General features: G+C 42.5%; 1 protein-coding gene across 1 annotated transcript in view; it reads left to right on the plus strand.

Moving 5' to 3' along the window:
• Window positions 1–26,383, plus strand: part of DOCK2 (dedicator of cytokinesis 2) — a 2,333,210-nt gene that overhangs the window by 496,477 nt on the left and 1,810,350 nt on the right. Inside the window, exon 11 of the mRNA XM_086931425.1 lies at window positions 8,687–8,762. Coding sequence (XP_086787551.1) covers window positions 8,687–8,762 — 76 coding nt within the window. The remainder of the gene's footprint in view (window positions 1–8,686; window positions 8,763–26,383) is intronic.

Raw genomic sequence — 26,383 nt, forward strand, 5'->3', positions numbered from 1 at the left:
CTTACAGGGGGTCTTTACCTACTATATAGTATGCTTATAATGTGGCAACTAAGGGGGGTGGCCCGTCCCGTCCTTTTCCGGCCTTTGAGGGCCGTGGAGGGCCCGCCCTTTGCCCGGGCTTCGCCCCGGGCTATGTCCCGCGCGCGTCCCGCGACGCGGGATTAGGAGCGAGATTTAAAACGCTCCAGGCAGGGGGGCGGGAACGCCGAGGGAAGAGGCAGCAGCTGGTGAGCACAGAGACTGCTGGTCCTCGCAGTCCCTCGGCGTGTGCTGCAGTCTTATTCCAGTACTAGCCCCACTCGGATTTGGAAGCGCTAGCAGAGCGCACAGGTCCCACGTCGTCCCTTTAAATCCAGCAACCCTCTGTGAGCGGCACCCGCGAAGCGGGGGCCGCGATAAGTAAATGAACACTCCAGGCGGGGGGGCGGGAACGCCGAGGGAAGAGGCAGCAGCTGGTGAGCACAGAGACTGCTGGTCCTCGCAGTCCCTCGGCGTGTGCTGCAGTCTTATTCCAGTACTAGCCCCACTCGGATTTGGAAGCGCTAGCAGAGCGCACAGGTCCCACGTCGTCCCTTTAAATCCAGCAACCCTCTGTGAGCGGCACCCGCGAAGCGGGGGCCGCGATAAGTAAATGAACACTCCAGGCGGGGGGGCGGGAACGCCGAGGGAAGAGGCAGCAGCTGGTGAGCACAGAGACTGCTGGTCCTCGCAGTCCCTCGGCGTGTGCTGCAGTCTTATTCCAGTACTAGCCCCACTCGGATTTGGAAGCGCTAGCAGAGCGCACAGGTCCCACGTCGTCCCTTTAAATCCAGCAACCCTCTGTGAGCGGCACCCGCGAAGCGGGGGCCGCGATAAGTAAATGAACACTCCAGGCGGGGGGGCGGGAACGCCGAGGGAAGAGGCAGCAGCTGGTGAGCACAGAGACTGCTGGTCCTCGCAGTCCCTCGGCGTGTGCTGCAGTCTTATTCCAGTACTAGCCCCACTCGGATTTGGAAGCGCTAGCAGAGCGCACAGGTCCCACGTCGTCCCTTTAAATCCAGCAACCCTCTGTGAGCGGTACCTAGATATCAAAACTGCTCTGGTAAGGTTTTTCAATTTGGTCTGAAATAATAACAACATTTATTACCAATCGTCTGTGACTGTAAAGTTGGATTGTACTTGCCAAGTATCTGAGCGTGGATCTTTTTTTTTGGGGGTGGGGGGGGATTACGGATTTACTTTGAAAGGCAGGAAAAATATCTCTGTTTAATGTTTGGAAGACTCGGAGAGATAAATATATTTAAAACACGAGCCACTTTACTGAACTTTGGTATTGTCTTTGCAAGACATGCTCAGCTGAAATAAAAACAATTAATTTCCTAATGTTTGTGTCTATTAATTTGTAATCAGCCTTGCTGCGGGTTATATGTGTACATCTGGCCTATATTTGAGTTATAGTGAAGCCAGTGTGATTAACTTGAGGTTTAGGGTTAACCACTTGGTTTATTGAATAGAATCATTTTTATAGCAACTCTGCACTGGTAAACATGTTTTATTCTGTATTACTTATTGTATCTTTGTTTTATACTTCTTTAATATTTTATTGTGGTAATAAATGAAAAACAAGATTTTGGCATGGAAATAAATGACCAAACGTTTTTTTCATGGAAATAAATAAAAACAAAATTGATGTATTTTCGCTTATTGGGTTATTGGTAACTGAAAAAACAGGATGTGAGCATTTCGAGAAGAAATGCTCCTACATGGACTGCACTAATGAGGCACATTTGTCAGTTTAAAGTATTGGGATGATTAATTCTGTTAGCAAGGGTATTTCCCTGAGATTGTTGCGGAGTGCGATCCAGTAATGAAACTCAAGCAGTTATGAATGAATGGAAGCAATACTTAGAGGGGTGCAGGTTTGGTGCTGTAGAAAGACAGAGGTGAGCTGATTGCAAATTGTTCTGTGTCTAGATAGCATCTCTGTCACATAATAAATAGACTAGGGATGGTTTTAAATATAAGACGTTTGAATTGCCCTCTACTGCCACAGATAGCTGTTTTATGTGTAATGCAAAAAGTTGGAATGAAAGCTTTACAGAGCGAAGACCATTTCTAATGGTGAGGAAGCGTACCTTGGAAGATTTGCTCCAATATTTCTGGCAGTCAGGGAGAGGTAAAGGGTATCAGGAGGGAAGGTGATAAGAGCAGCAAACAAAGAGCTGTTGTAGATAACGGGTGGGAATAATTTCTGGTTTTGAAAATTGAGCATGGAAGAGTGAAAAACAATCTAGTGTTTAATGACAGAGAGTCAATCAGTGAAAGCCTCTCTGAGTATACAATGAGATAAAGCAAATAGTTGGTGTGAAACTTTTGATAATAGAATCAGGAGGGAGGTTGAGGGACACCTATATGCAGGGATTCAACAAAAGCGGAACACAAAGAGATGGAAAAGGAACTGTGTGTTAATAGGAATATCTATATAAGAGAGTGTTCTTCAGTAACTCACTGAATGGGCCTGTTAGAGTCAATGAAGGCTCTTGACCAGAATTCCTGGACTCCAACCACCTGTTAAGCAACTCAGTTCCTCTTTAACTCAAATTCAAATACATATCCATTCTGAGCATAGTCAAAAAATTGAATACCCCAATATCTGTCCACCTTGCAAATGCCCATCATTCACCTCTTCGGATAAGAACCAATACTACCTTCTCCGCTCAACTTACACCTTAAAGTTACTGTTTTTTCCCATAATTGCAAACTATGCACAAAAATACATCTCTAACATTTGCAAACTCATCTCCCATAATGACCTGATGCGGTTGTCATTACCGAGGCTTGACTCAATTCTTGTCCTCTGTTGACTCATCTCAGGATCAACAGTATACCCAAAACCCACACACACAAACGTATTGCCTGCTTCATATTTATACATAAATCCACCCTCCTGGTCACCCCTCACCTTCTCAACATCCTTCTCTGACAACAAAAATGCATCACTTGCCTCATGCCTAATTCCTGAGAGAATCCATCGTGCAACTCTCCTGTTGACTTAACCTTAGATGTCCACAACCTTGGAAACAATAAGGATCTCTTTCTTATTGCAACTCCCTGCCTTGACTATCTACAACCCTCTCCCCTAGACATGCCTGACCCTCTAATGACACACAATTATTTTTCACCACCTAAATTCTCACAAAAAGGATAGTCCAAACCGTAGAAATCACATCCAGATCCTTTAAACTCCTCTTCATTCAAACTTTTTATCTGCCGATGTCCGATATGCCCCAAAGCTCAACAACAGTATTGACACACTCATCATCATATTTATTTCCAACACCAGAACTTCACTGACTCCCATGGACTCCACCACACCAAAAAATCCAGCCCAAATATCCTTTGTTCTCTAGTACACAAGACCTTACGTACAACAACTGCCTTGTACATAAACATCATGAGGAACCACCCACCTTTTTACCATCCAGCACAAGTAAGGCTTCATCACCCCACTATTAGGATTTCTTCAATGGCTAGCACCACACCCCCGAGCCCCAATCACAAGTCAAGTTTATTTTATTTATTTATTTTATTTATTTGCTTCTATAGCGCCAGACTCGACCCCCGGAGGGGTATCTCCGCGCTTAGCTCACTGTAGATGTCAGAGAAACAGTGCCTTAGGTGCAGAATAGGTGGGTGTCTAAGCTTCCATAAAGAGATAGGTTTTAATTGCCTTCCTGAAGGAGAGAAGATTGGTGTCATGACGCATGTCCACAGGGAGTTTGTTCCAAAGGGAAGGTCCTACATAAGAGAGAGCACGGCCACCCTGCCTTGCCTTCTTAATAAATAGAATTCTTAGTAAAAGTTGGCTGTTGGAGCGCAGAAGGCGTTCCGATGTGTGGATTTGAAATTTCTGAGTCAAGTAGTGGGGACCTGATCCGAAGAGTCTTTTGTGAATGATACAGCAAATTTTAAATTTGATTCGCTGGCGTACAGGCAGCCAGTGAACCTCTTCCAGGAGGGGCCTAGATGGAGTTCTTGAGGGAACATTAAGAACCAGTCTAGCCGCGGTGTTTTGGGCCACTTGGAGTCGGTTGATTACATGTTCATTTGCCGAAATAAGGAGGCCATTGCAATAATCCAACCGACTTATTGCAAGTGCCTGGACTAAGGTCTTTCTGTAAACATCTGATAGGAAGGAAAAAACCCTTCTTAAGAGGCCAATTGTCCGAAAACAGGATCCAGTCACCAGATTCACATGTTCTTTTAGAACCAGATTCTGGTCTAATCTGACTCCCAAGTTCTTAACTGATTGTTTTGAGCAAGGAATAGGTCCCAACTCCAGAGGTCACCAGTCTGGTGACCACAGGAGATTTGCTTTCCCAAATAGCATGACTTCTGTCTTGCCCACGTTACACTGGAGGCAGTCAGAAGCCATCCAGTGAGATACCGCTCTCATACCCTCACCAAAAGAGTTCTTGATTTCTGGGGTTAAAGTCTGAAAAGGGAACAAGAGCTGGGTGTCTTCAGCGTACGACACAGGGGTAAACCCATATTGTCTCACAATGTCAGCAAGGGGGGCCACATACACATTAAATAATGTGGGGCTTAAGTTCAAAAGACTTTGCCTCATTAACAAGTCCACCCATATCAGAAATCAAACTGCTGAGCATTAAACTCTGCTCTTCATGTCACAACTGCACCACATGCAGCACAAAGCTAATGAAATTGTAGATTGCCATGACAAACAAGTAAAACATGAAAATAAGCCTTTTCTTGCCGTATTTCCAGTATTCAGAAGAAACTATTTCATCTGAAACTAGGCCTCAGACTCCTGTCTATAAGAAATATTTAAAACGTTCCTTTTCCCCAATACCTTCCTACTCCTCTAATTCCAAGTCTCTAAGATTCTCGTTCTATTTGAAAATATTAATGTATCCTGCACCTACATGCTTTCCTCCGCTGTCAGATTTTGTAAACATGAGTCAATGCTGCATGCTTCAGGAATGAAATGCTTTTTCTGTATATAATCAGATCAAAATCAAGCAATAACTGTCTGAAAAAATGGGCAATACTTTTGACAACTTTTGTACAACTCACTAGCGCTATGAAGTGGGTCCTAGTCACAAAATTATAAATCTAATAAGAAAGTATAAGTAAGCTCTCACTAAAATAAAAACTGGCAAAGATGCCTTCCATAGTACCTATATAGGAGAGTGTGTGGCTAATACACCAGGCAAATAAAAGCATTTGAACATTTTAGTCCCATGTGTCAATTTACTTTCTTCATGTAATTCAAAATATGGCACTTGTATATTTGACTCTAACTTGGTGGAGGTCTATTAGAAAGTACACTTGTACATGAACTCCTCCTTGGAATTTGCATCAAAATTAATTTCTCATATGGTGCAGAACTATTTGAAGGTTGTTTAGACCATGGATTAATCTCTATGTTTTAAATGAATTAGACGCACAAATGTTGAATGCCATTACCACCTTGTTCTGTTCTTTCCATTTCTAATACTCTTCGATGCGAACTTCCACGTTTTATGTAAGGTGATTCTTCTGGCAGCTTTTGTGGCCGATGCAGTCCAAAGTTCATCAGTTACTACTATGCGTGTGCTTTTATTCTTTAGTGACTGTTACCAAGTCCACTGATGTCGATCAGTTTCTCACGGTCTATGACACCAAACTTCATATGAAAACCAACACCTCCACACTCAACTGAATGTTATTGCAATATACTGGGTTTTTTTCATTTCCCATATTTTACAGTTTCTAACTATATTCCTCTAGCCTTCTGTTAAGGTTTGCTATTTATGTAATTGAATAGTAAGTATCTATACTGTATACCTGCGTGCACACAGGTTATACTGGACCTGTATCAATGCAATATGTTTTAAAATATTAACACAATTCTATTATTTTTCTTAAAATACCACCTGGCCCACCAAAAACCTTCCGCTAGTGTTTTCCTCCTCTTTGTGCTGCTTCTATTTAGAGCTTCCATGCTTCAACCTCCAGCTGCCATCATTGTGAAGTCATGGTTATCACTTCTTGGAGTCATATCCTTTTTAGGTATCAGATGCAGAAAGCTTTAGTTGGTGGTCTTCCAGATCTGGTGTTTCTAATATACACAGATTAGACTTTGGGTCAGCCCCTTGCTTATGACTGGATAGATCTCTAGTTGGCGCCTCTTGAGTTGGTTGCTTTCCTACTTGTTCTTGTATTTGTCCCTCCTAGGACCATTTCAGTCTCACAGTGTTCTGGTTTACTTATATCCATTGACTGCTGATTTTGCTTGTATTCAGGGATTTACTTGTTTCATGTTCCTTTAAGCACTCCGTAGGAGTGACTGTGTTTCCTTGATCTCCCCCTCCATGTGCTGCGTCCCCCTTTTAACTTCCCCTCACGCTGTGCGGGGCTTTGCCCATCCCCTAACATTTCTTCCATTATTGTTTTTAATTAGACCCCCTACTCTCATCGCTCAGCAGGCGTTTACTTCCGCCACCCAGCATGCACCCCTCCTTATTGCATTTTTAATTTTTTTTTATTATTTATGCATTACTTATTGATTGGAGGGCAAGGCACCTGCAACTCATTGCCAAACTGATCCTTTCTTCAAATATACGTTTGTGCATATTTCTTCTTTTTTTTACTGCTTCAAGATTGGGATCTGCTATCTTGGACCGGTAAATTAATTTATCATCATGTATGTACACTGTGTAGGTGTGAGGATGCGTTATTAGGAAACCCAATAATAAGAAACCCATTCCAAAATTGCCTAACATGCACGCACAAGCGTCTTAATTCATGTGTTTGCATGCAGGTCTAAAAAGCATTGGCACAGCTAATAGATCTGCTATTTAAAGTCGATATCTCCTGACTTTGTCAGTGCTTCTTATTAGCATTCAAGTGATTGAGATTAAGGAAAACATCAACATTTGATCCAATGAAGTAACTTTTGAAAGTGCGAACTCGTAGACCTAGAACACTCATCTGGAAACTACTAAAAAGCAATCTTCTTACATTTTTCTCATTAATCAGTAATTCTTTCTTTAAGATATTCTTTTCATATCTTGATTTATTCCATTCTAGAATAATAGAAAAAGTGCCGGATTATATTGAAAATCATAAAATATTCACGTCTAATCAGTTTCAGGGGAAGCTCTTCTTCGGGTTGAAATACTCAACTTCAAATTAGACAACAGAACCACCATAATAACAAAATTCAACCAGAGCCAAGATGTTATATCAGCAACAAACATACTGTTGTGTTCTGCCAAATCGTGGAATCTACTATATACTACTGAGGGTGGGTTTACACTCCTACATTTTCATATCTGTCGAAAGTTGGTGACATTTGAAAGGTCTGCACCCTCACGCCTTTTTCTCCTCAAGTCTTTCCAATGCGTTGAAATTTTATTTATTTCAGTAATTTACACAAGGCATGCTTCTTTTTATCCGCAACTCAGAATCAAATTCTATTGCACATTTCAAGATAAAATGTTTCTCTTTGTGTTACGCTAGACAATTTAACTGTACACTATGAGGCTTTTTGCTAATGATATCTCTGAAACCATGTCCTTTGTCTTATTTGGTAGTTTAGTGTAATCAATAGTCCACCATGGTTGGGAAAATTATATTATTCCTGGAAAGTGGTACGGTTGACCTATTTATCAATTAGTGTAGGCCACAGGAGGTAGGAGAAAAAAATGAATTATGACAATTTGCTCACTCACATTCCAGAATTAAACTACATTTTTGTTATACTAGCAAACTCTTGTATAATTTATGACATTTGCATTGTGTTTGTTACACAAATTTCCCAAAATTATGTCATACCACGTAATGTCAAGTTTGTTAAGGGAAAAATCTGATTCCGGGAAAAGAGGAACAACAGGAACAAATGTGAGTGACTGTTGTTCGCAGCATTTGTGTTTTGCACCTTTTTTTAACGGGAACTGTGCCCTTGCATCCAAAAATGGATGCAAGTATACATTTCAAGCTAAAATAATGCTAAACGCCATATTTGTATTTTGCATAACTTCACATAATTGTTCGAAAACTTCATGTAATTACGCAAAGGGAAATTATACAAATTTTACTCACCCCTCTATTGTTTTCTCAGAACTTCTAGTCAGAAAAAAGAAAACACTGTTTGTGATGGTGCTAGCCTTTACAAATCAATCATACATTTCTTTGGACCTTATTACCACGTGTGATAGTTATTTGCACCGGTCATTTGGTCACCAGTGTGTATCCATACACTTCATTTTGTCTTTGAGCCAGAGCAAGTGGCATCTTCCTTTCAGTCACCATAAAATCAGTTCGCCTTTCATTAAAGTCACCGGGTCTATTTCAAACATACAACAATCCTGGTTAAAAGTGTGTTTAAAGTATGACTTTTAGAGTAAGGGAATGATTTAGATCTCAGCAGATATCCTGTCAGCCGAAATATAAATCCCATAGGATATAATGGTATTCATGTTTTGGCGGACGAGATATCGGTCACCGTTGTGACAGAGTAACCCATCCGCCAAGATATAAATCAGTCCCTTAGTCATGAGCAGTGCTTAATATGAGCCAGTTGTTGCAGGTCACTGCAGCCTGCATGTGGCAAATACTTCAACATCTGTAAAGTAATGTCTTGAGATTGCAGTGATATTGGAAGTAAATCTTGATTGTTTTTTTCTACTTCTCATTTTAGTGATGGATATTACAGATATCATTAAAGGAAAAGTTGAATGTGATGAAGAGAAGCAACATTTCATTCCCTTTTGCCCGTAAGTGAGAAATTATGTTTCGCTTTTAACATAAAAATGGAAATTTGCATTGTTAAAGAAGAGCCAAGGACACTGACTGCGTGCATCTAATTACATTTGAGCTGATCTTAGAAAATGCAAATATATTTGAAAGCAGCAACGACTATTAAGACCTCATGCTTCTCACATTTCAGAAATCACGTCGTGAGAAATCTTCCCTCTCTAGAGACATGAAGCGCTGATAACAGGAGTTTTAGTTTTCCTCTGTTAATGACTTTACACCTCACCTTGCATCTTGATATGTCTTTCTCAAAGGCAGGTCTCTTGTTGTTGGATGTCGCTCTGCAGTTGTTATGCATTGAGTAGCATATTATGGATGTGCATGCCTATTTTTGTTTTTTATTGTGAGTGAGCCGCCAGCTACCTTGATGTACAAAAGGTAATTTAGAGGGTCTGAACGACCACTTATATACTTGCACAGCTTTTCCTACTGATTTTTTATAGTAATCTATTTGCCTTTTCTTCAATGAAACAAAAACAATACAATGTAAACTTGAGCAATTATGCATTTATTGATAACAACATGTGGTGTACAACACCGTTTGACTTGATAGAACATTGTCTTGAGGTATATAGCACTCAGAGAATTGAGCATTTATGACATCAATCATGTCTTAACCATAGTAACCTTGCCAGTTCGAAGGCACCCCTTTATGATTTTGTGAGCAGCCATGATCTTCATAGACCTTCTCCTCCAGGATTTCATCCTGATTCAGGCGTGCCTTCCATTTAGCAATACTATGTTCACTTGAAGCACTCCAAGTCTGGGCAATGTTCCTTTTAGAGATTACTAGTCTGATACCAATAAAGAGTTTAGTCTAACTATTTCTTTCCAGATTACTACAATGTTCAAAAGTGCCCATCGTGCGGAAAGGACAATGTTTACTTGTGCGACTTCAGAAGGATCATCTTGCGTTTATGCCAATACCTCTGACGTGTCTACACCCCCAAACAGAGTTTAACCCCAATAATGTAGGGGGGTCTCACATGCATCCCATTTTCCATAGTTGGACACTAGTGTAGTATAGACAGTGTTGACGTTTTAGTTGTATGAGCTAGAACCATTCTGTGATGGCAATTTCCTTTAGGAGGCCGTAAGGGTCTCCTGCCAATCTCCATTTTCTACTGCTGGATGCCATCCTGCCTGTTGCACCTAAACTGTAAGAATATTCCTGAGGAATGAATTACAAGTGTTTTTTAAATTTACAATGCTTTCTTGGTATTTAGTGGGGAGCGGGTGAGATTAGCCAATAAGGGCTACATTCTAGTATGCTGTTTACTGCTGTTAAATATGACCTGAGCGTATCTCTAAGATGGAGTCAACGTAAGAGCTGAGATTATAACAGGTTGTAGTCCTCTAGTGACTCAGCAACTTCCTGATTATAACAGGTTGCAGTCCTCCAGTGGCTGAGCAACTTCCTTTTGCACATTTAAGGATGAGTGCAATTTACACTCATTCTCTTTAGAACCCGTGCCCTTACTTTCAGCTTTTATCTGCTGGTAACTGCCCATGAAAAATTGTTGATAATCAAGTGCATCAGCAAACCAAGATTGTGCACATTACTTCCTACTTTGTTTTCAACCCAATGTGTTATTAACATGCAAAAACACATCCAATGCCATGCAGAAATGTTATCTGCTTTGTTGTTTTTTTTGCTTGCTAGACACCAGGTTCTAAATGACCCATATGAATTTGCCTTAAACAAGCTTTGACTACACATAACTCCTGAGATGCTTAAGGAAGACATAAATGCACCTTCAGGTATCATCAGTCACAGACTGTCCATACAGGAAAAGAAGCCACACCCCTTCAACTTTTTCAGAGAAGAGGAACTGCCTGTCAGGCTGAGCAAAGATCAGCCTGACAGATACTCTTCTTGTTCAGGTCAGGCAGGCAGGGAGGAGTTAGACATGCATTAAAAGCGCAGGCTCTTGGCTGTCTGAGCTGAACTTTGACAGACTGAGGATTTCACAGCCCTTAGGGCATGACCTCTTCAGCCTGGCAAGTGCCTCAAGGCTCTGCCCCTCGTGATGAGGAAGAGCATCAATGATTGACTTGAATCTAGGTGATTCAGTTTTAAGCCCTTAAGTGTGCAGGGTCAAGTGTCAATCAGGGATACCTCCTCACAGAGTGGGGTGTGGTCAGCAGCCACACTGGGCCCTCCGAGGCATTCCGCACCGGGAGCTGCAGAACAGGCCAATTTTGTGGCATGCGTGTATGTTTAAATGTATGCATTTGTTGTGAATGTTGTGAATAAGTGTGTGCGTGTGTGAATGCATGGGTGTGAGAAAGTGTGTGTATAAGTGTGCAAGTGTGGCCGCCTGCCCCCCTCCCTACCAAAATTCCCATCTGGGAGTTACTGAGTGTCTTTTGTATAGGAAAGCCCTACAAGAAGTGATGGACCTTAAAATTAATAACAAAAAACAATAACGGACAAAGTAGTTTAGGTCGGCACACAGGGGTTCTAAGAAGCAAAATATAAAAAAAGAAAGTATCAAAGGAGCAAAATAGAAATTGTAACATAACAATGGAGATAACAAGCTTAGGCAATGCCATTCAGTTTCACTGTTAATTCTAGGCAAGTAACTTATTTTACACTATTGTTGCTACTCATAAGAAAGGTCCAACTGATTTGCCGCCAGAGCAGGCACATCTTTCATATGCCCAGGTGAGGTGTGGGAAAAATGGGGAATTATCCGATCGCTTCCCTGTTACCCGGGGAGTACGCCAGGGTTGCGTACTGGCCCCTACTCTCTTTAGCTTGTATGTCAATGGCCTGATAGATAGACTTAATTGTGTCAGGGATAACGATGCTCCACGCCTGGCTACTGGTAGGGTGCCCGCTCTGATGTTCGCGGACGACACCTTGTTGTTGTCGCGGACATCATCGGGCATCCAGCGGGTTCTGGACGGGTTTGTTTCCTTCTGCGCCTCGCGGGGTTTGGAGATCAACTTGGAGACAACCAAGTTTATGATCTTCAACCCCCCGAGGCACACCAGCCCAAACCCCACATTGAATGGAACCCCACTTGAGCGAGTTAAGACCTTTATATATCTGGGGGTGACTTTGACTGAACACTTTACATGGGACCACCAAGTCTCTAAATCCTCCTTGAGACTTGCACAGATTATGGTTGGCGTAGGCAGACTCCATAGTGCCTCAACCTTTAAACCGGCTACCCCTGCCCTAGAGATATACAAAACACAGGTCAGGTCTGCAGCCTTGTACGCTGCTGAACTCTGGGGACACACTAATGCATGTAATTTAATGAAAGTAGAGCAGTCTTTCATGCGACATCTGTTTGGTCTTCCACAAAGCACGCCCCTGCTACCATTACGCTTGGACCTGGGTCTGGAACCTATTACTGACCTGGTGGCAGCTCGACCTCTGCTCTATTGGAAAAGGCTCTGGTCTGTGCCGGAGCTTGAACCTTTTAGAGCAGAATTCAATACTATCTGGGGGCAGCTAAAGAACAATAATATACCTTGGTTGGTACATGTTAAGACTCTCCTTTACCAAATTGGTCTTCCCCAACTTTGGGATACACCGGAGGACAGCTGCATGAGGATGCAAAGGACTGTACTGGTGGCAGCTGTAAAATCGCATAACCTCAAACTACTACACTGTTCTACTTCCCTGGGCAGATTGTTCACTGAGTTCCTCACAACAAATGTTGAATACAGGATAGAGGTGTTTTTGGACCTGGTGCAGCCTCCACTGGCAAGAAAACTATATATTCAATTGAGGCACGGCTCATTACCGGTTGGGGCATTCACATCCAGATGGGCAAAAACGACGAAGGCTAACTGCCCTGCCTGTAATCACGCCAGGGAAGACATTATACATATCCTTTTTTTTGTCCAGCATACAGTGAAATTCGGAAGTGCTGGATTATCCCATTATGCAAAATCTTGGGTTTTAGACAGTGTACATGCTTGTAGAGTCCTAACTTATGACACTGCTCCTCTCATTGTTTTTGCCGTCTCCCGGTTTTTATTCGGCATGTGGCGGAGAAGAACTGTATTTAGCCACAAGAAATAATGGACTACTGCTTTTATGCTTTATTATTCCTTTGATAGCCAAAGTTTAATAACTTTTTAATTCTGAAGTATTTATGTTTTATTATTGTGCTTGTACATATTTTATTGCACTTTTATGGCCTTTGACCGAAATAAAGTTATCAAAGTGATAAGTGATAAAAGTGGAGAAAATGTAGTTTTTTGTTGGACTTGGCCCTCTCTGCAGAGTCATCCCTAAGCTTTTCCTTTCACTTTTGCCTCCACCTCTATTATCTTCTGAATTTGTTTTTGTCGTCATTAAGACTCTGTGATTTTACCACTGCTAGCCAGTGCTAAAGTGCTTTCTCTCACTCCCTAAAACATGAGAATATTGGACTACATGTGATAGACACATACAATTACATATCAGTCCCTACATGTACCCAGGGCCTGTAAATTAAATTCTACTAGCTTGTCTAGAGCATTCATTATGTCACCCACTAAAGTAACCTTTAAAAACTTGTCTCAGGCCTGCAATTGCACCCTGTAGTGCAGTTTTAAACTGCCATTTCGACCTGGCAAAATAAACTTTTTGTGAAGCCAAAATCTTTGTTTTAAATACATATGTCACCCCTAAAGTAGGCCCTAAACAGCCCATTGGGCACGGTGCATTGTATTAAAAAAGAGTGGAACATACATTATTTAGGTTTTACACTTCTATATTTGTTTTTCACTACTGTAAGGCCTGCCTCTCTCATTGGATACAATTGGTTTACCTTGTTATATTTAAGTAGGGCTAACTTTTGATTGGGACCAGATAGTCCAGTGTGGGCTCAAAGGAATTGCAATTTAACATAATCTTTAATGGTAAAGTTGGTTTTGAGATTACAGTTCTATAAATGACACTTTTAGAAAGTTGGCTATTTCCTGCCCACGAGTTTGTAAGGCCTTCTAGGTGTTTCCAGCTGCCTGGGATTGTCAATGACTCCTCCATTAAGAATGCGTATTGTGCCAAAACAGTGAAAAGTAAGGGACTAGTTGTAGGCCTGATGGGCCATCCTGATAGGATGGTTTGTGGTGGAATTGTTCCCTGTCTCACTTACATTACAAAGGGCTTGCCTTCAGTACTCACAAAGAATAGCTTGTTAGAATATCCCCAAGCCGCCTGAGATTGCTCAATATAGAAATCAACAAATTAGTAAGGGCTCAATATTTAGTTAAGTCTGTTGATGTAGCACGAACAATATCATTGTTAAAAAGGAAAAGGAGAAGGTTATTGACCACAATTCGTAAAGAAAAAGAGGATGCCATTTGGATAAAAATAAGAGAAGCCTCCTTTAACGGTGAAATGAGGCAGTTTTGGTCCCTTATAGGTGAGGGATGTGGATTGAGAACAAGACCACTCCCCATCCCAATTGAGGAACAAATATGGGTGGACTTTGTTTCTACCCTCTATGCTAGTAACAGTTCTGTGGCCCTACAAGCATGCCCAAAGGAGGCTAGACTGCCCTTGGTACTATTTTCAGAAAAAGACATAGACCTAGCCATTAGAGAAATGTGGCGCTTTGGGGCAATGGGTCCCGATGAATTACCTATTTCCATATTAAAGCAAAGTGGGGCCAAATGGAGTAAATTACTCTGTCCCGTGTTCAATATTTGTCTATTGAGAGGTAAGGTTTTACCATCCTGGAAGGGAAGTATCCTGGTTCCACTATTTAAGAAGGGTGATCGCTTGTCCCCCCAAAACTATCGCCAGATTGCATTGTTGGATGCAATCGGCAAGGTTTTTACAAGATGTTTGTCGAAGCAAATAAATGATTGGGTGGATCGATCAAATATACTCCCACTCGAACAGACTGGTTTTAGGAAGAACCACTGTACTATGGATAATTTAACAGCCCTCCAGGTAATAACGGATAAATATATTAGAGCCAGAAAAGGGAGAGTCTACGTGGCTTTTATAGATTTTTCCACAGCCTTCGATAAGGTCGATCGATCGACCATTGCTGTGGAAGAAACTATCAGCTCTTGGTATGCCACCCGGGCTTCTAGACTTGATACAGGACTTACATGACAATACTTGGTGCAGAGTACTGCTGGGGGGAGAAAGAGGTCTATCCCAGCCCATCCCCTCTGCCAATGGTCTCAAACAGGGCTGTCTATTGGCTCCCCTTTTGTTTTCTCTTTATGTCAGTGACCTTCCCCGCACTATATCTCTCTGTGAAGGAATTGCTCCGCGCCTGGGAGACACATACATTTCCTGTTTGATGTATGCAGATGACATACTAGTCCTAGACCTTACTCCGAAAGGCCTCAATAATCGTCTGCATGCCCTTCACATATTCTCCGATGCACACTATCTGAAAATAAATATTTCTAAGAGCAAGGTAATGTGTATGGAGGGGAGGAAAAAACAGAAATCGGGTCACATTAGCTGGGAGCTGGGAGGTCAAAAATTGGAAAGTGTACAATCATATGTATTTTTAGGTAAAATAGTTAGTAGCAATCTAAGTAACAAACCCCATATAGATAACAGTTCCCGCAAAGCAAAGTTGCAGGGAAATGGTCTAAGAGCCTTATATAAATCAACCGGTAAGAGACATTTCGTGCACCTTTTAGATGCATTCCGGGCAAAAATCCCTGCAACCTTGCTTTACGGTATAGAACTCATTGATTTAGGTGAATGGGGTTTTTTGGACATCATTGAGGGTTCCCTTTTGAGAAATTTAACATCAGTCAATAACAGTTGCACTGTAGCATCCCTTCGACTAGAATTTGGCTTAAGAAGTAGTTGGGTACAGGGCTTGGCAGGAGTGATTCGCTGGGTCGCCTGTTTGATTAAGGGAAATCCGACCACACTAAGATCTCTCATCAAAAAAGAGCTAATGGGACCTCTAAAAGTGTATTCGTTACTCATAAAGAACTTCAGGAAGGCTATTACATTCTTAGATTTGGAGGAATCAATCCTTTTTGACCTTTCTGCGCAACAGCTAAAAACTACATTAAAACAGGCAACATGGAAGTTAAGCTTTGAGAGGGATGGTAACTCTATCATTTTAAAGAAGGGGGTCACTCAAGCTGTTAATTCGTATCTATTTAGACAATTACAACCTTATCCCTCTTGGAACATGCCCCATGGTCTACGCCGTTTTTGGCTACTTTTGAGGCAGGACCTCCTTCCTTTGAATAAGTTATTGGCCAAATGGTACGGTATTTCCAACATATGCAGTTTTTGTAATAATTCGGTTCAAGATACTGTACATGTTTTGTTTGTTTGCCCTGCCCTAATGGCTTATCGTCGTACGTAGGTGAGACCAGTATGCATACAATTGGGCATTTTATCGGCTAGGTCTTTCATTGATGCTATCTTTTGTCCCCCCAATGAAATCTTTTGTAATAGAATCTTTAAATTTCTTTTATGCTTTTTAGAATTGTATTAAATGATTTACATGAACATTTGTCACATTAGGTTTATAGTAAGCTGGTTTAATATGTTGTTTTAACTTCACACTGTTTTACTGTCATTTTGTTTTATGTGGATCTCTATGGAGTTCCAAATCATATATTCAATAAAATTCAAAATTCAATACTCACAAAGAAACCTAACACTAGAATATTGTGACACTAGACTTCTTTGAGTCTTGTCAGAAGAAGGGAAGAGCTTTATAGAACCAAATGTGGGGGTAGCATAGCAGCACACCCACTTCAAAGGATGGCACTGGGTATACATTTTGGACCTCCTGAGACACTCTTCAGTATACTCCTGGACATGTGGACATTACAGAGGAAGAATTGTCTTGTTCCTCCGAGAACCACCCTACTGATTAAGGCCTGCCTTGTTTCCCCAGAGGACTGCCCTGCTGATTAAGGCCTGCCCTGCTCTCTATGAAGGAAGACTGGAGCTGCTCCCTTCATCCCATGCTAACTGAGTGACTCCAAGAGTCAGTTGTCTCACCTCTTATTCTGAGCTATAGGGACACAACAAGCTAAAGAGACCTCCTTGCAATTGGTCAGCTTGCCTTCTGCAAATGGATCTGATGGAATCCTGAACTGGACCTGCCTGAGCTCTGTGGACCTCTGCTAGAGTGAGTCCCTGAACCAAAGAGGTGATACCCCTGGGTCCTGGACCTCTTGCTGGCATCAGAGCACTCTCCTCTATGCGAAAAGGAGTATCCTAAAGATTGTGGACTTTGGGAAGGTAACTGTTAGAAATTGGGGCTCAAGTTGTCAGAATATGCACCCCGTACAAGAAGGAACTACAGCTGTAGTCAGAGTGAGCTAGATACAGGCTAAAGGATAACTTGTGCTCATCCTCTGGTAGCTTGGCACAGAGCAGTCAAGCGTATCGAAAGAGGCAATGTATAAAGAATTAATGCTACACACACACAATCACACAATGAAGACACCACATCGCCCAGGTGCCCATAGGGATGACAGTGCAGCTCCTTGTACATGTTGATTGATTGATTGATAAAAATACTCAACGCAGGGTTAGAACAAATAGATAATATTTTAATGAGGAAAACAGAGAGTTGTAAACCATAGGTGCCAGGCCTGGTTCCAGGAATTTTTACCTGAATGTCCCACGGGTGCGTTCGGATGGGCCAATGTGAGCCCAATTGTTGTCAATTCTGGAGGCAGTGTACAAGACCTAGATTTACGTCATATCTTCTTCCGAACAGGCATACAGAGCAAAAAGATAGTTATTTGAGAGTGAGAGCTGATGTCTATACTCATCAGCCCCAACCCTAATTTCAAGCGATCTAGGATTCAACCCAAGGACCTGGACACCAAGCAGATTGTAAAAGTAGTTCTAGTTTAAGGAGGTCCCTGTTACCACTCCCAAGTCTTGACATCTTCATACTGGAAAGACGGTAAACAGCTGTTTCATATTTCAAAACAGCATAGTGGTCCAGGAAACTTAATTTCGATTAACAAGTCGATTAACAAGTTTTTTTTAACGGAAGTGATCCTCAGCATATTTAAAACATCCAACCACAAATCAAATATTCCAATGGCAATTTTGGCATAGATATGAACATTGGATGCCACGCTACCATGCCGGCCAGAATTCAGCTCTGAAAGTCACTAATGGAATGATATTAATATTGAGATTATTCTTGCTATGCGACCATGTCACTTACATGGGCAACCTGGGATATGAAGGAAAAATAAATACTTTACTTACCCGTCAGACCAATCCAATGACACAAGAGATACATCAATAAATCGCCTGACTATAGAATAAGACACTGCATAAGGTGAAAAAATCCAAGAATGGATCAAAAAGTGTGTCATGTTTTTGGATAAAACAATAAACTGCCTGAAATATAGTTTTATTTTTGCCCTGAAGAAATCCGCGAGGACGAAACGTATTGGCTACAGTTTTAATCTGCCTGAAAAAAGAAGTCTCCAATAAAAGAACTTAAAGAACAAACCCTGCTGAAAAATGCCAATTCTGTTTTGATATTTGATTTGTGGTTGAATGTTTTAAATATACTAAGGATCACTTCAGTTAAAAAAATATTTGTTAATAGACTTGTTAATCAAAATTAAGTGTGCTACTTTTGAATTAGGAGATTTTGTGCATCTCAGGAGACGTAGGGGTTTTGAGTCTCCGGTCCCTAGCACCTTGTCCATCCAAATACATACTACTCCACTGGTGCAATCCCCTTTCAATTTGCAGTGTAGCTGTTCCATATTTCACTAAATCTTCTGCCGACAGAGCAGAGCATTAATAGTGATAGGGCGCACTGTCCCTGGTTTGTGCTCGGCGTACCTATTAAAAGATGAACCGTTGGGCAAACAGGTACAGGGTGCCCTTTCTGTATTATGAGTCCTGCTGTTCTTTGAAAACTCCCTTACACAGTCATCCATGCCTAGGTTTACTATGAACTCTTTCTTATGCAATCATTCTCATTTTGTTTCCGCTCATAAATTATTGTGCTGCAGCAAGGTGTGAGGATACGGGAAAGTGTTAAAAAAGAGTTCTCACAGGCTGCAGTTGCAATCCCTATAACCAATGCAGATACGTCATTTTTTCTAAATGCTGGGAAAGCTTCAGTGTAATCCATGCACCAGTTCACAAAGGGTGGCAACATCTGTACTATCTGTGATAATTTTCATCAACAAGGGTTTTGCCACTGTTCTGCTGCAAGAGTAGTGTTGCTTACAATACAGTCTGGAAGGGGTGCACATCTATGGACTGTGGCGATGATGAAATCAAGGTAGAAATGGCTTCAATAAATTCTATGTTGTTCTTGGAAAATCTGCTTCCATTTCAGCTATTGTTCGGTCCAGAATATTCAATAAGGGTTTCCTGAGCACTTGCTTGTGTGAAAAGGAAGTGTCATTGTCATGAGCAGATTGTCCTATAGTAGAAATTACTACTGAATCTGCATGTTGGCAATTGAGATTTCTCCTCCTTTTTGGTCGATGGTTAACATGGGGGACTTCTTTAGCGACATTGTAAACAGAAGAGCTATACTTGGCAGAAAACAATGAATTTGCACTCAGTGTTTTCAGGGCACTCATCTCCCAATTCAAAAGACACATTTGTTTGCTATGCTTTAAACGTTGCATTGGCTGGCTTTAAGGCTAAAAATGTGTCTTGTAATAAATGCCCAATTACATGAACTTTTTGCATTGTAGCTCCTTGAGTTGAGTTGAGTTGAGTTGAGGTGAGATGTGTGAGTGTCATGGAAGCTTGAGAGTTATTTTGGCTGTTGAGTTCTGGATGTTCTGCTGCCTCCAGATGAGATGCTTGTTGATTCCAGTGTAGCTGGTGTTTTTTGTAGTGTTGTTTGCTGGTAAAGAGGGTGCGAGTGATGGTTTTGCGGGTGTTGACTGAGCGCCTTTATCAAATCTTTCTCAGAATCGTCAGGGTGTGGAAGCATTAGAAGCATGAGGTAGTGACAGCATTGACTTGGGCTGTTATGTTGTTTTTGCAGTCAATGTTGATACTGAGGTTCTCGGCGTGAGTGTCGGGAGTGATAGTAGGTCCTAGCTATGTCGGTCACCAGGTTAAGTCACAAAGAGACTCCCGATGATCATGACTTCAGTTTTGGTGGTGTTCAATTTCAGGCAGTTTGACTCTATCCATCATTTATCAATTGTTGTGATATATATATATATACTAGGCAGACTCTGCTAAGGGGAGAGCAGCACTAAGAGCTTGCCAGAATTGCAGTTTTCAAGATTCTGTTTGTGAATGGTGAAAGTTTGTGTTTATGCATTTCTTCTATGTGGGATTTACATATGCATATCTGCAGTTTGAGTTAAAGTGAGTGTGTATATGTGTGAGTGCACACCTGTGGTGTTTTTGTGCATGTGTAAGTGGCATGGCAATTTTGGTGTGAGTGTTTCCATGTGCAGCATTCGTTTGAGTCCGGTGTGAGTGCGCTTATGTTTTATATGTGGGGGAATAAACGTGATATTTATGCATGAAGTTGGTGCCATTATTCAGTGTGTATTGTGTTCATTAAACCGGATGGGTGTGCAAAATGATTTGATAAACTGACACAATAAATTAGTTGAAGCACACAGACAGCATGTACTTTCTGAATGTATAAGTGACGCAGTTATGGGTCCTGAAGGTCAAGGGAGCATATGCTCTGCAGCTTATGTGCTTGCATCATCAGCTGTTTGACCTCTTATTGTTACTGAGGGCCCGATGTAGGTGGGCCGTTACCGATCGGTAAGTGCCGAAAATACCGATTTTGGGCCCTTACCGATCAGTATACTGCCATCGAGATGTAGGGCAAAGAAAAACGTCCAAATCGGTACAAATACCGAATCGGAATGACTACCGAATCGAAAATAATCCGATACGTACATACCGAAAATCGGAAATGTAACGAATCGGTAACACACCGATTCGGATTCAAATACCGATTCGGTCCATGTACCGAATCGGTAGTGACACCAAATCGGAAATTATCCGAATCGGTCCATGTACCGATTCGGTAGTGACACCGAATCGGAAAATATCCGAATCGGTCCATGTACCGATTCGGTAGTGACACCGAATCGGAAAATATCCGAATCGGTCCATGTACCGAATCGGTAGTGACACCGAATCGGAAAATATCCGATTCGGTCCATGTACCGAATCGGTAGAGACAGCGATTCGGAAATAAGCAGAATCGGATAACCTACCGATTCGGTAGATTCACCGATTGGGAAAGTCCCCGATTCGGACAGATAGGGAGATGTAGGGAAGCACAGAAATACCGAATTTGGCTCTAAATCGGTATTATTCACTCGGTATTTACCATGGATTACAATCAGGTGGTAACCAACTCCAACCCATAAAAATAGACCCAAAATGCATTGCAACTTGCAGGATGGCAGCTTTTTATGTCATTGCAAGGCGGCTACGGCTACAGCAGGAAGGACAGAGGGAATGGCAAAGAGAGGAACAGGTCTACAGACAGAGGATCACCCTGTTCATGCTCACAGAGGCAGAGATCCTACAGAGGTACAGGCTGGACTCAGACACCATTCTGGAGCTCATCAGGGACCTCAAACCACTGTTGGACCACCCCACCCCAAGGGCACACGCCATCCCAGCGCACGTCCAGGTGCTATGCAGCTTACACCTGCTTGCGTCTGGCAGCTATCAAAGTGGAGTTGCAGCGGTAGGAGGGGTGACCCAGAGCAGCCTGTCAAGGTTCTTCCACACATTCCTTGACGCCATGATACACAGGATGGACCAATACATCTCTTTCCCTGCAACCCACGCAGAACTGCTACAAACTAAAGCTGACTTCTACCAGATGGCACAACTTCCCCAAATCATTGGCTGCATAGATGGCACGCACATTCCGATTTGCCCCCCAGCTGACACAGAATACATATACTGCAATCGGAAGTCTACGCACACCATCAACGTTCAGGTGATCTGCAATGCGAAGTGCACCATCACAGACCTGGTAGCAAAATTCCCAGGGAGTACCCACGACTCGTACATTTTTCAACAGAGCGGCATCTATGCACGACTGATGGCTGGCGAATTTGGTGAAGGATACCTCCTAGGTGAGACACATCATCAGACCCCCATAACACAAAGTAGCTAATTGTAATACATGTATGCATGTGAGTAATGTTACCCCTTTACCTTCCAGGTGACAGTGCATATGCCCTCCGCTCTTTCATACTCACCCCCTACCTCAACCCCTCCACACCCAGCCAAAGGAGGTATAACCGGGCCCACAAAAGCACAAGGAATGTAGTTGAACGGACCTTTGGCATCTGGAAAAGTAGATTCAGATGCCTGCACAAGAGTGGAGGTGCAAGGCAGTATACCCCCATCACCTGCTGCAAGATCATAGCTGTCTGTGCAATGTTGCACAACCTTGCGGTGAAGAAGGGCACTGAGGTCGAGTTGTCTGACTACGAGGACCATGACGACGACGATGCTGTGCCACTAACACAACCTGCTGGGGTGTCTACGCTAAGTGATGGCAGATACAGACGTGAGGAGATTACAGAAAACTATTTCTGAGTGAGTACAGATGCACAGACAGGTAAATGGTTGTAGGGAAAAGCTAATTTTAATAATGTTGCAACACCGTTACTGCACTGATGTGCAACAAAAGAAAATGTCAAAGTAAAGAAAACAAATGTCAAAGGTCCGGGTTGCCTCACCCGCCCTGGCAAGCCTACTTTTTGGGGCGCTTGGCAGCCCCACTGGGGTGTGCCTCACCCCCTTCCGCATGTCCTGCGGCTTCTGCAGAGCGCCTGGTGCTCCGGCGCGGCTCCGACGCAGCGCTGGCCGGGCTGCTGCGGCTGCTGCTGTCCCCAGCCTCCCCCAGGTCCAGGGCTGGATTGGCCGCAGTGTTGGAAATGATCATTGCCTCCATGGCTGTTGTTATGCGGGCCATTCCCCTGGTGACCTCAGCGGTGTTTTGTGTCAAGCTTGCCTCCATATTAGCCCCCCGTTGGCACAGTTGCGCGGTTGCAGCAGCAAGGCGGCTAATAGATCAGTTGTGCATGCGGGCATCCCGCCTGCGCGATTGCTCGTGCTCGTCAAGTCTTCCGCATAGCTGTGTGATGGCTGTGGTCAGCCTGCCAAGACCTGCAGCAACTTCCTTGTTTGTGTCAACAAAAGCCTTAAACCCTTGCACCATCTCGCCCATCTGCAGGTTGTGCTGGCGGAGCTGGCGCTGGCAGGCCATGATGGACTTTGCCTGCAAGCGCTGGATTTTGACCATGCTGCCTTCAAGCCCCTGGAAGACGCTGCCCTCCCGTTCCGGCGGTGCAGTGCTGGAAATGGCACGCCTCCGGGTACTGCTGCTGCCGCCCTGCTGTGTGGGCTGGGGTGCCACTGGTGTTGTTGTGGTGGTGGCCGGGGCCTGACCCGCTGCTCCCTGGATAGGGTTGAGTGGAGCCACAACCACACTCCTGGCAGGAGGTGTGGTAGGTGCAGGGTGGGCCGTTGTCGGAGAGTTCTCAGGGGAGAACAGCAATGGGGGTGTGCCTGACATTTGTGGGGAGTGAAGGAATGCGTAGTCAATTACCAGGTCTCCCTCATTTCCCTGGCCAATGGTGTTGTCCTCCTCCTCCTCCTCCAGGGCAGCCTGACTTGTGCTAGGCCCTGCCACCGCACTGGTAGTTGGTGCTGGTGCTGGTGCCTCAGTAGCTTGTGGTCCTCCGCCTGATGGTGCCCCTAGGTATAAAGAAGCATTTGTAAATAGAGTGCCGATGTATTACAGTCACTACAATTAAAGCATTGCACATGTCCTTGCATATCCTTTGAATGTGTTCCACTGTTTTCTATATTGTGGTTCTGCACTGCCATATCTTGCAACCTTCTGCTGACTACATTTACCATGATGCTTTTCTCTTGTATGTTGGTTACAGTACTGGGCTGGGGTTTGGCTGTGCATTGTGTCTAAAGGGGAGGTGTCTGGTAGGGGGGTCATGATGCGCATGCTTCTTACCTGTAGCTGTAGCTCTGGCTGAGCTATCCAGGGTCCCGATTCCTGTCACACACTCCCTCTCGATGGTGCTGGACACCAGTTCCTACAGCTCAGTGAGGGGTGGCGCCGGGTTCCTGCCCCCACCAGTCAGTCCAGCTTGCCTCTGCAGCTCAGCCATCTTGCGTTTCGTCAGGCTGCGGATGTCGTAAAATCGTTTTTTTAGGTCATCAAGGGTCCTGGGGGTGACACCTACTGAGTTGACCTTCTCAGCTATCTCGCTCCAGAGCCTCCTCTTCGTGCTGTCCGGCACAGTGAGAGACAGCCTCCCAAAGAGCTGCCTGTGCACCCTCACCACCTCCTCCACCAACACCTGCAGCTCCATGGTAGAAAACTTGGGCTTTCTCTTGTGGCCAGCCTTCTGGCTCTCACTGCTGCTTGCCATCTTGCTACCCACAGTTCTCTGGCTCCTGCTCCCACTGCTGCTCACTGTGAGTGTTCAGCTCAGGCTGCCTCTCCAGAAAGTTCTTAATGAGCTGCACCTGCCTGGGTAGCCACTCCCTGCTGGGGTGGGGGAGGGTGGATCCGCCTCATTGGCTGTTTCGGATTTTACCGAATCGGATTTTACCGAATCGGATTTTACCGAATCGGATTGTTCAATGCATTCCTATGGGTATTTTGGCCATGGGGGTGTATTCCGACCAACGAATCGGTAATTGCCGATTCGGCCCGCCTCGGTATTTTGAAATCGGAAAAACCCATTTACCTACATCGGGCCCAGAGTGCCTTATCAAAACTAGTCCTTGGCAGTGAAATGTAAAAATTAAACAAAGGCTACTTAGAAAGTGTGACCAAATGGAATGGATGCAATTTTGTCTTAACATTTTTACATATTTGGTTTTAATATAGCTGTATCTCTCACAATCGTATTTTATTTGTAGCAAATCTTTAGAGATATCCATTTTAAAATATACCTGTGCATTGAAATATTTAGCTTTGCGGTACATTTGGAAAATTGTAATTATTATATCAATCAATCAATCAACCCTAAGGGTCTCAAGCACTGGGGGTGGGGGGTGCAGAATCCATTCCATCAAGGAGGGGGTCTGTCAAAAGCCAGATTTTGAGGTTTCTTGCGAAGATGGGGAGCTATGTTGTCTGTCTGAGGTAGAGCAGCAGGGCGTTCCAGGCTTTGGCCACGAGGAAGGAGAAGGAGCAGCCTCCAAATATGGTCATTCTGGTGTGGGGGACCACAGCGTAGGAGAGCTGGGGTGACCGTAGGTCCTTTGGGGTGCGTGGAATTTGAGTTGGCTGTTCAGGTATGCTGGTCGGTGTACAGACAAAATATCGACTCCAAAATATCGACTGGACATAATATCGAGTTTTAAATATAGACTGGACAAAATATCGACTGGACATAATATCGACTACAAAAATATCGTTTTTCAGGTAAGTGAAGTAATATTGACTGTATAAAATATAGATAGCAAAAATATCGAATTTTTAATAATATATAATATTTTATAGTGTATTTTTATGTAATAATATGTGTGAAAAGTGTGTCTTAATGTTATAAAATATTTTATTAAATGAATTTTGTTTTTATAATAATTGCGTAATGTAATTCTGTAGCGGGTTGTGGGTTTATAGGGGAATAGGGTGGGAAGTAATTTAATAATAATTAATTAATTAATATATGTTTGTTAATATTTTTAATTAATAAATAATTGATAATTAATTAATATTAATTAGTTAATTAATTAATATAATTTTGAACATATTTTGTATTAGTAATTAATTGGTAATTAATTAATTGTAATTAGTTAATTACATTAATTAGAGTAAATTTTTTATTTTTATAATTTTGTGTTATTTTTAAGTAATTAATTGGGAAAAATAATATTAATTATTAAAATAATTACAGCTAATGTGCTAATATATTTACTTTATTGTTATTGTTAATTAATAATTAATTGGTAATTAAATAATATTGATAAATTTTGGGTAAAGGAGCATTTTTAGGGTTCAGGGTCAGTTTTCAGTTTTAGGGTAAAGGGGTATTTTTGGGGTTCAGGGTCAGTTTTCAGTTTTTGGGTAAAGGGGCATTTTTAGGGTTCAGGGTCAGTTTTCAGTTTTAAGGTAAAGGGGTATTTTTAGGGTTCAGGGTCAGTTTTCAGTTCATGGGTAAAGGGGTATTTTTAGGGTTCAGGGTCAGTTTTCAGTTCATGGGTAAAGGGCTATTTTTAGGGTTCAGGGTCAGTTTTCAGTTCTTGGGTAAAGGGGTATTTTTAGGGTTCAGGGTCAGTTTTCAGTTTTTGGGTAAAGGGGCATTTTTAGGGTTCAGGGTCAGTTTTCAGTTTTTGGGTAAAGGGGTATTTTTAGGGTTCAGGGTCAGTTTGGGGTTTTTGGGTAAAGGGGTATTTTTAGGGTTCAGGGTCAACAAATAAGATTGTAAAAAATTATTTTTATTATTTTCATTTATTATTTAATTATTATAATTTAATTTAAGTATTTTTAAGTATATTTTAGTAATTAAAATTTAATATTAATTTAATTTAACACTGTTTTTAATAAAGTCGATATTTTTTACATCTATATTATTGTTAACGATATTTTGTACTCGATATTTTTGTACTTACCTGTTTGTAGATACAAACTCGATA

This window comes from Lissotriton vulgaris, chromosome 7, assembly GCF_964263255.1.
Source record: "Lissotriton vulgaris chromosome 7, aLisVul1.2, whole genome shotgun sequence".
NCBI lineage: Eukaryota > Metazoa > Chordata > Amphibia > Caudata > Salamandridae > Lissotriton > Lissotriton vulgaris.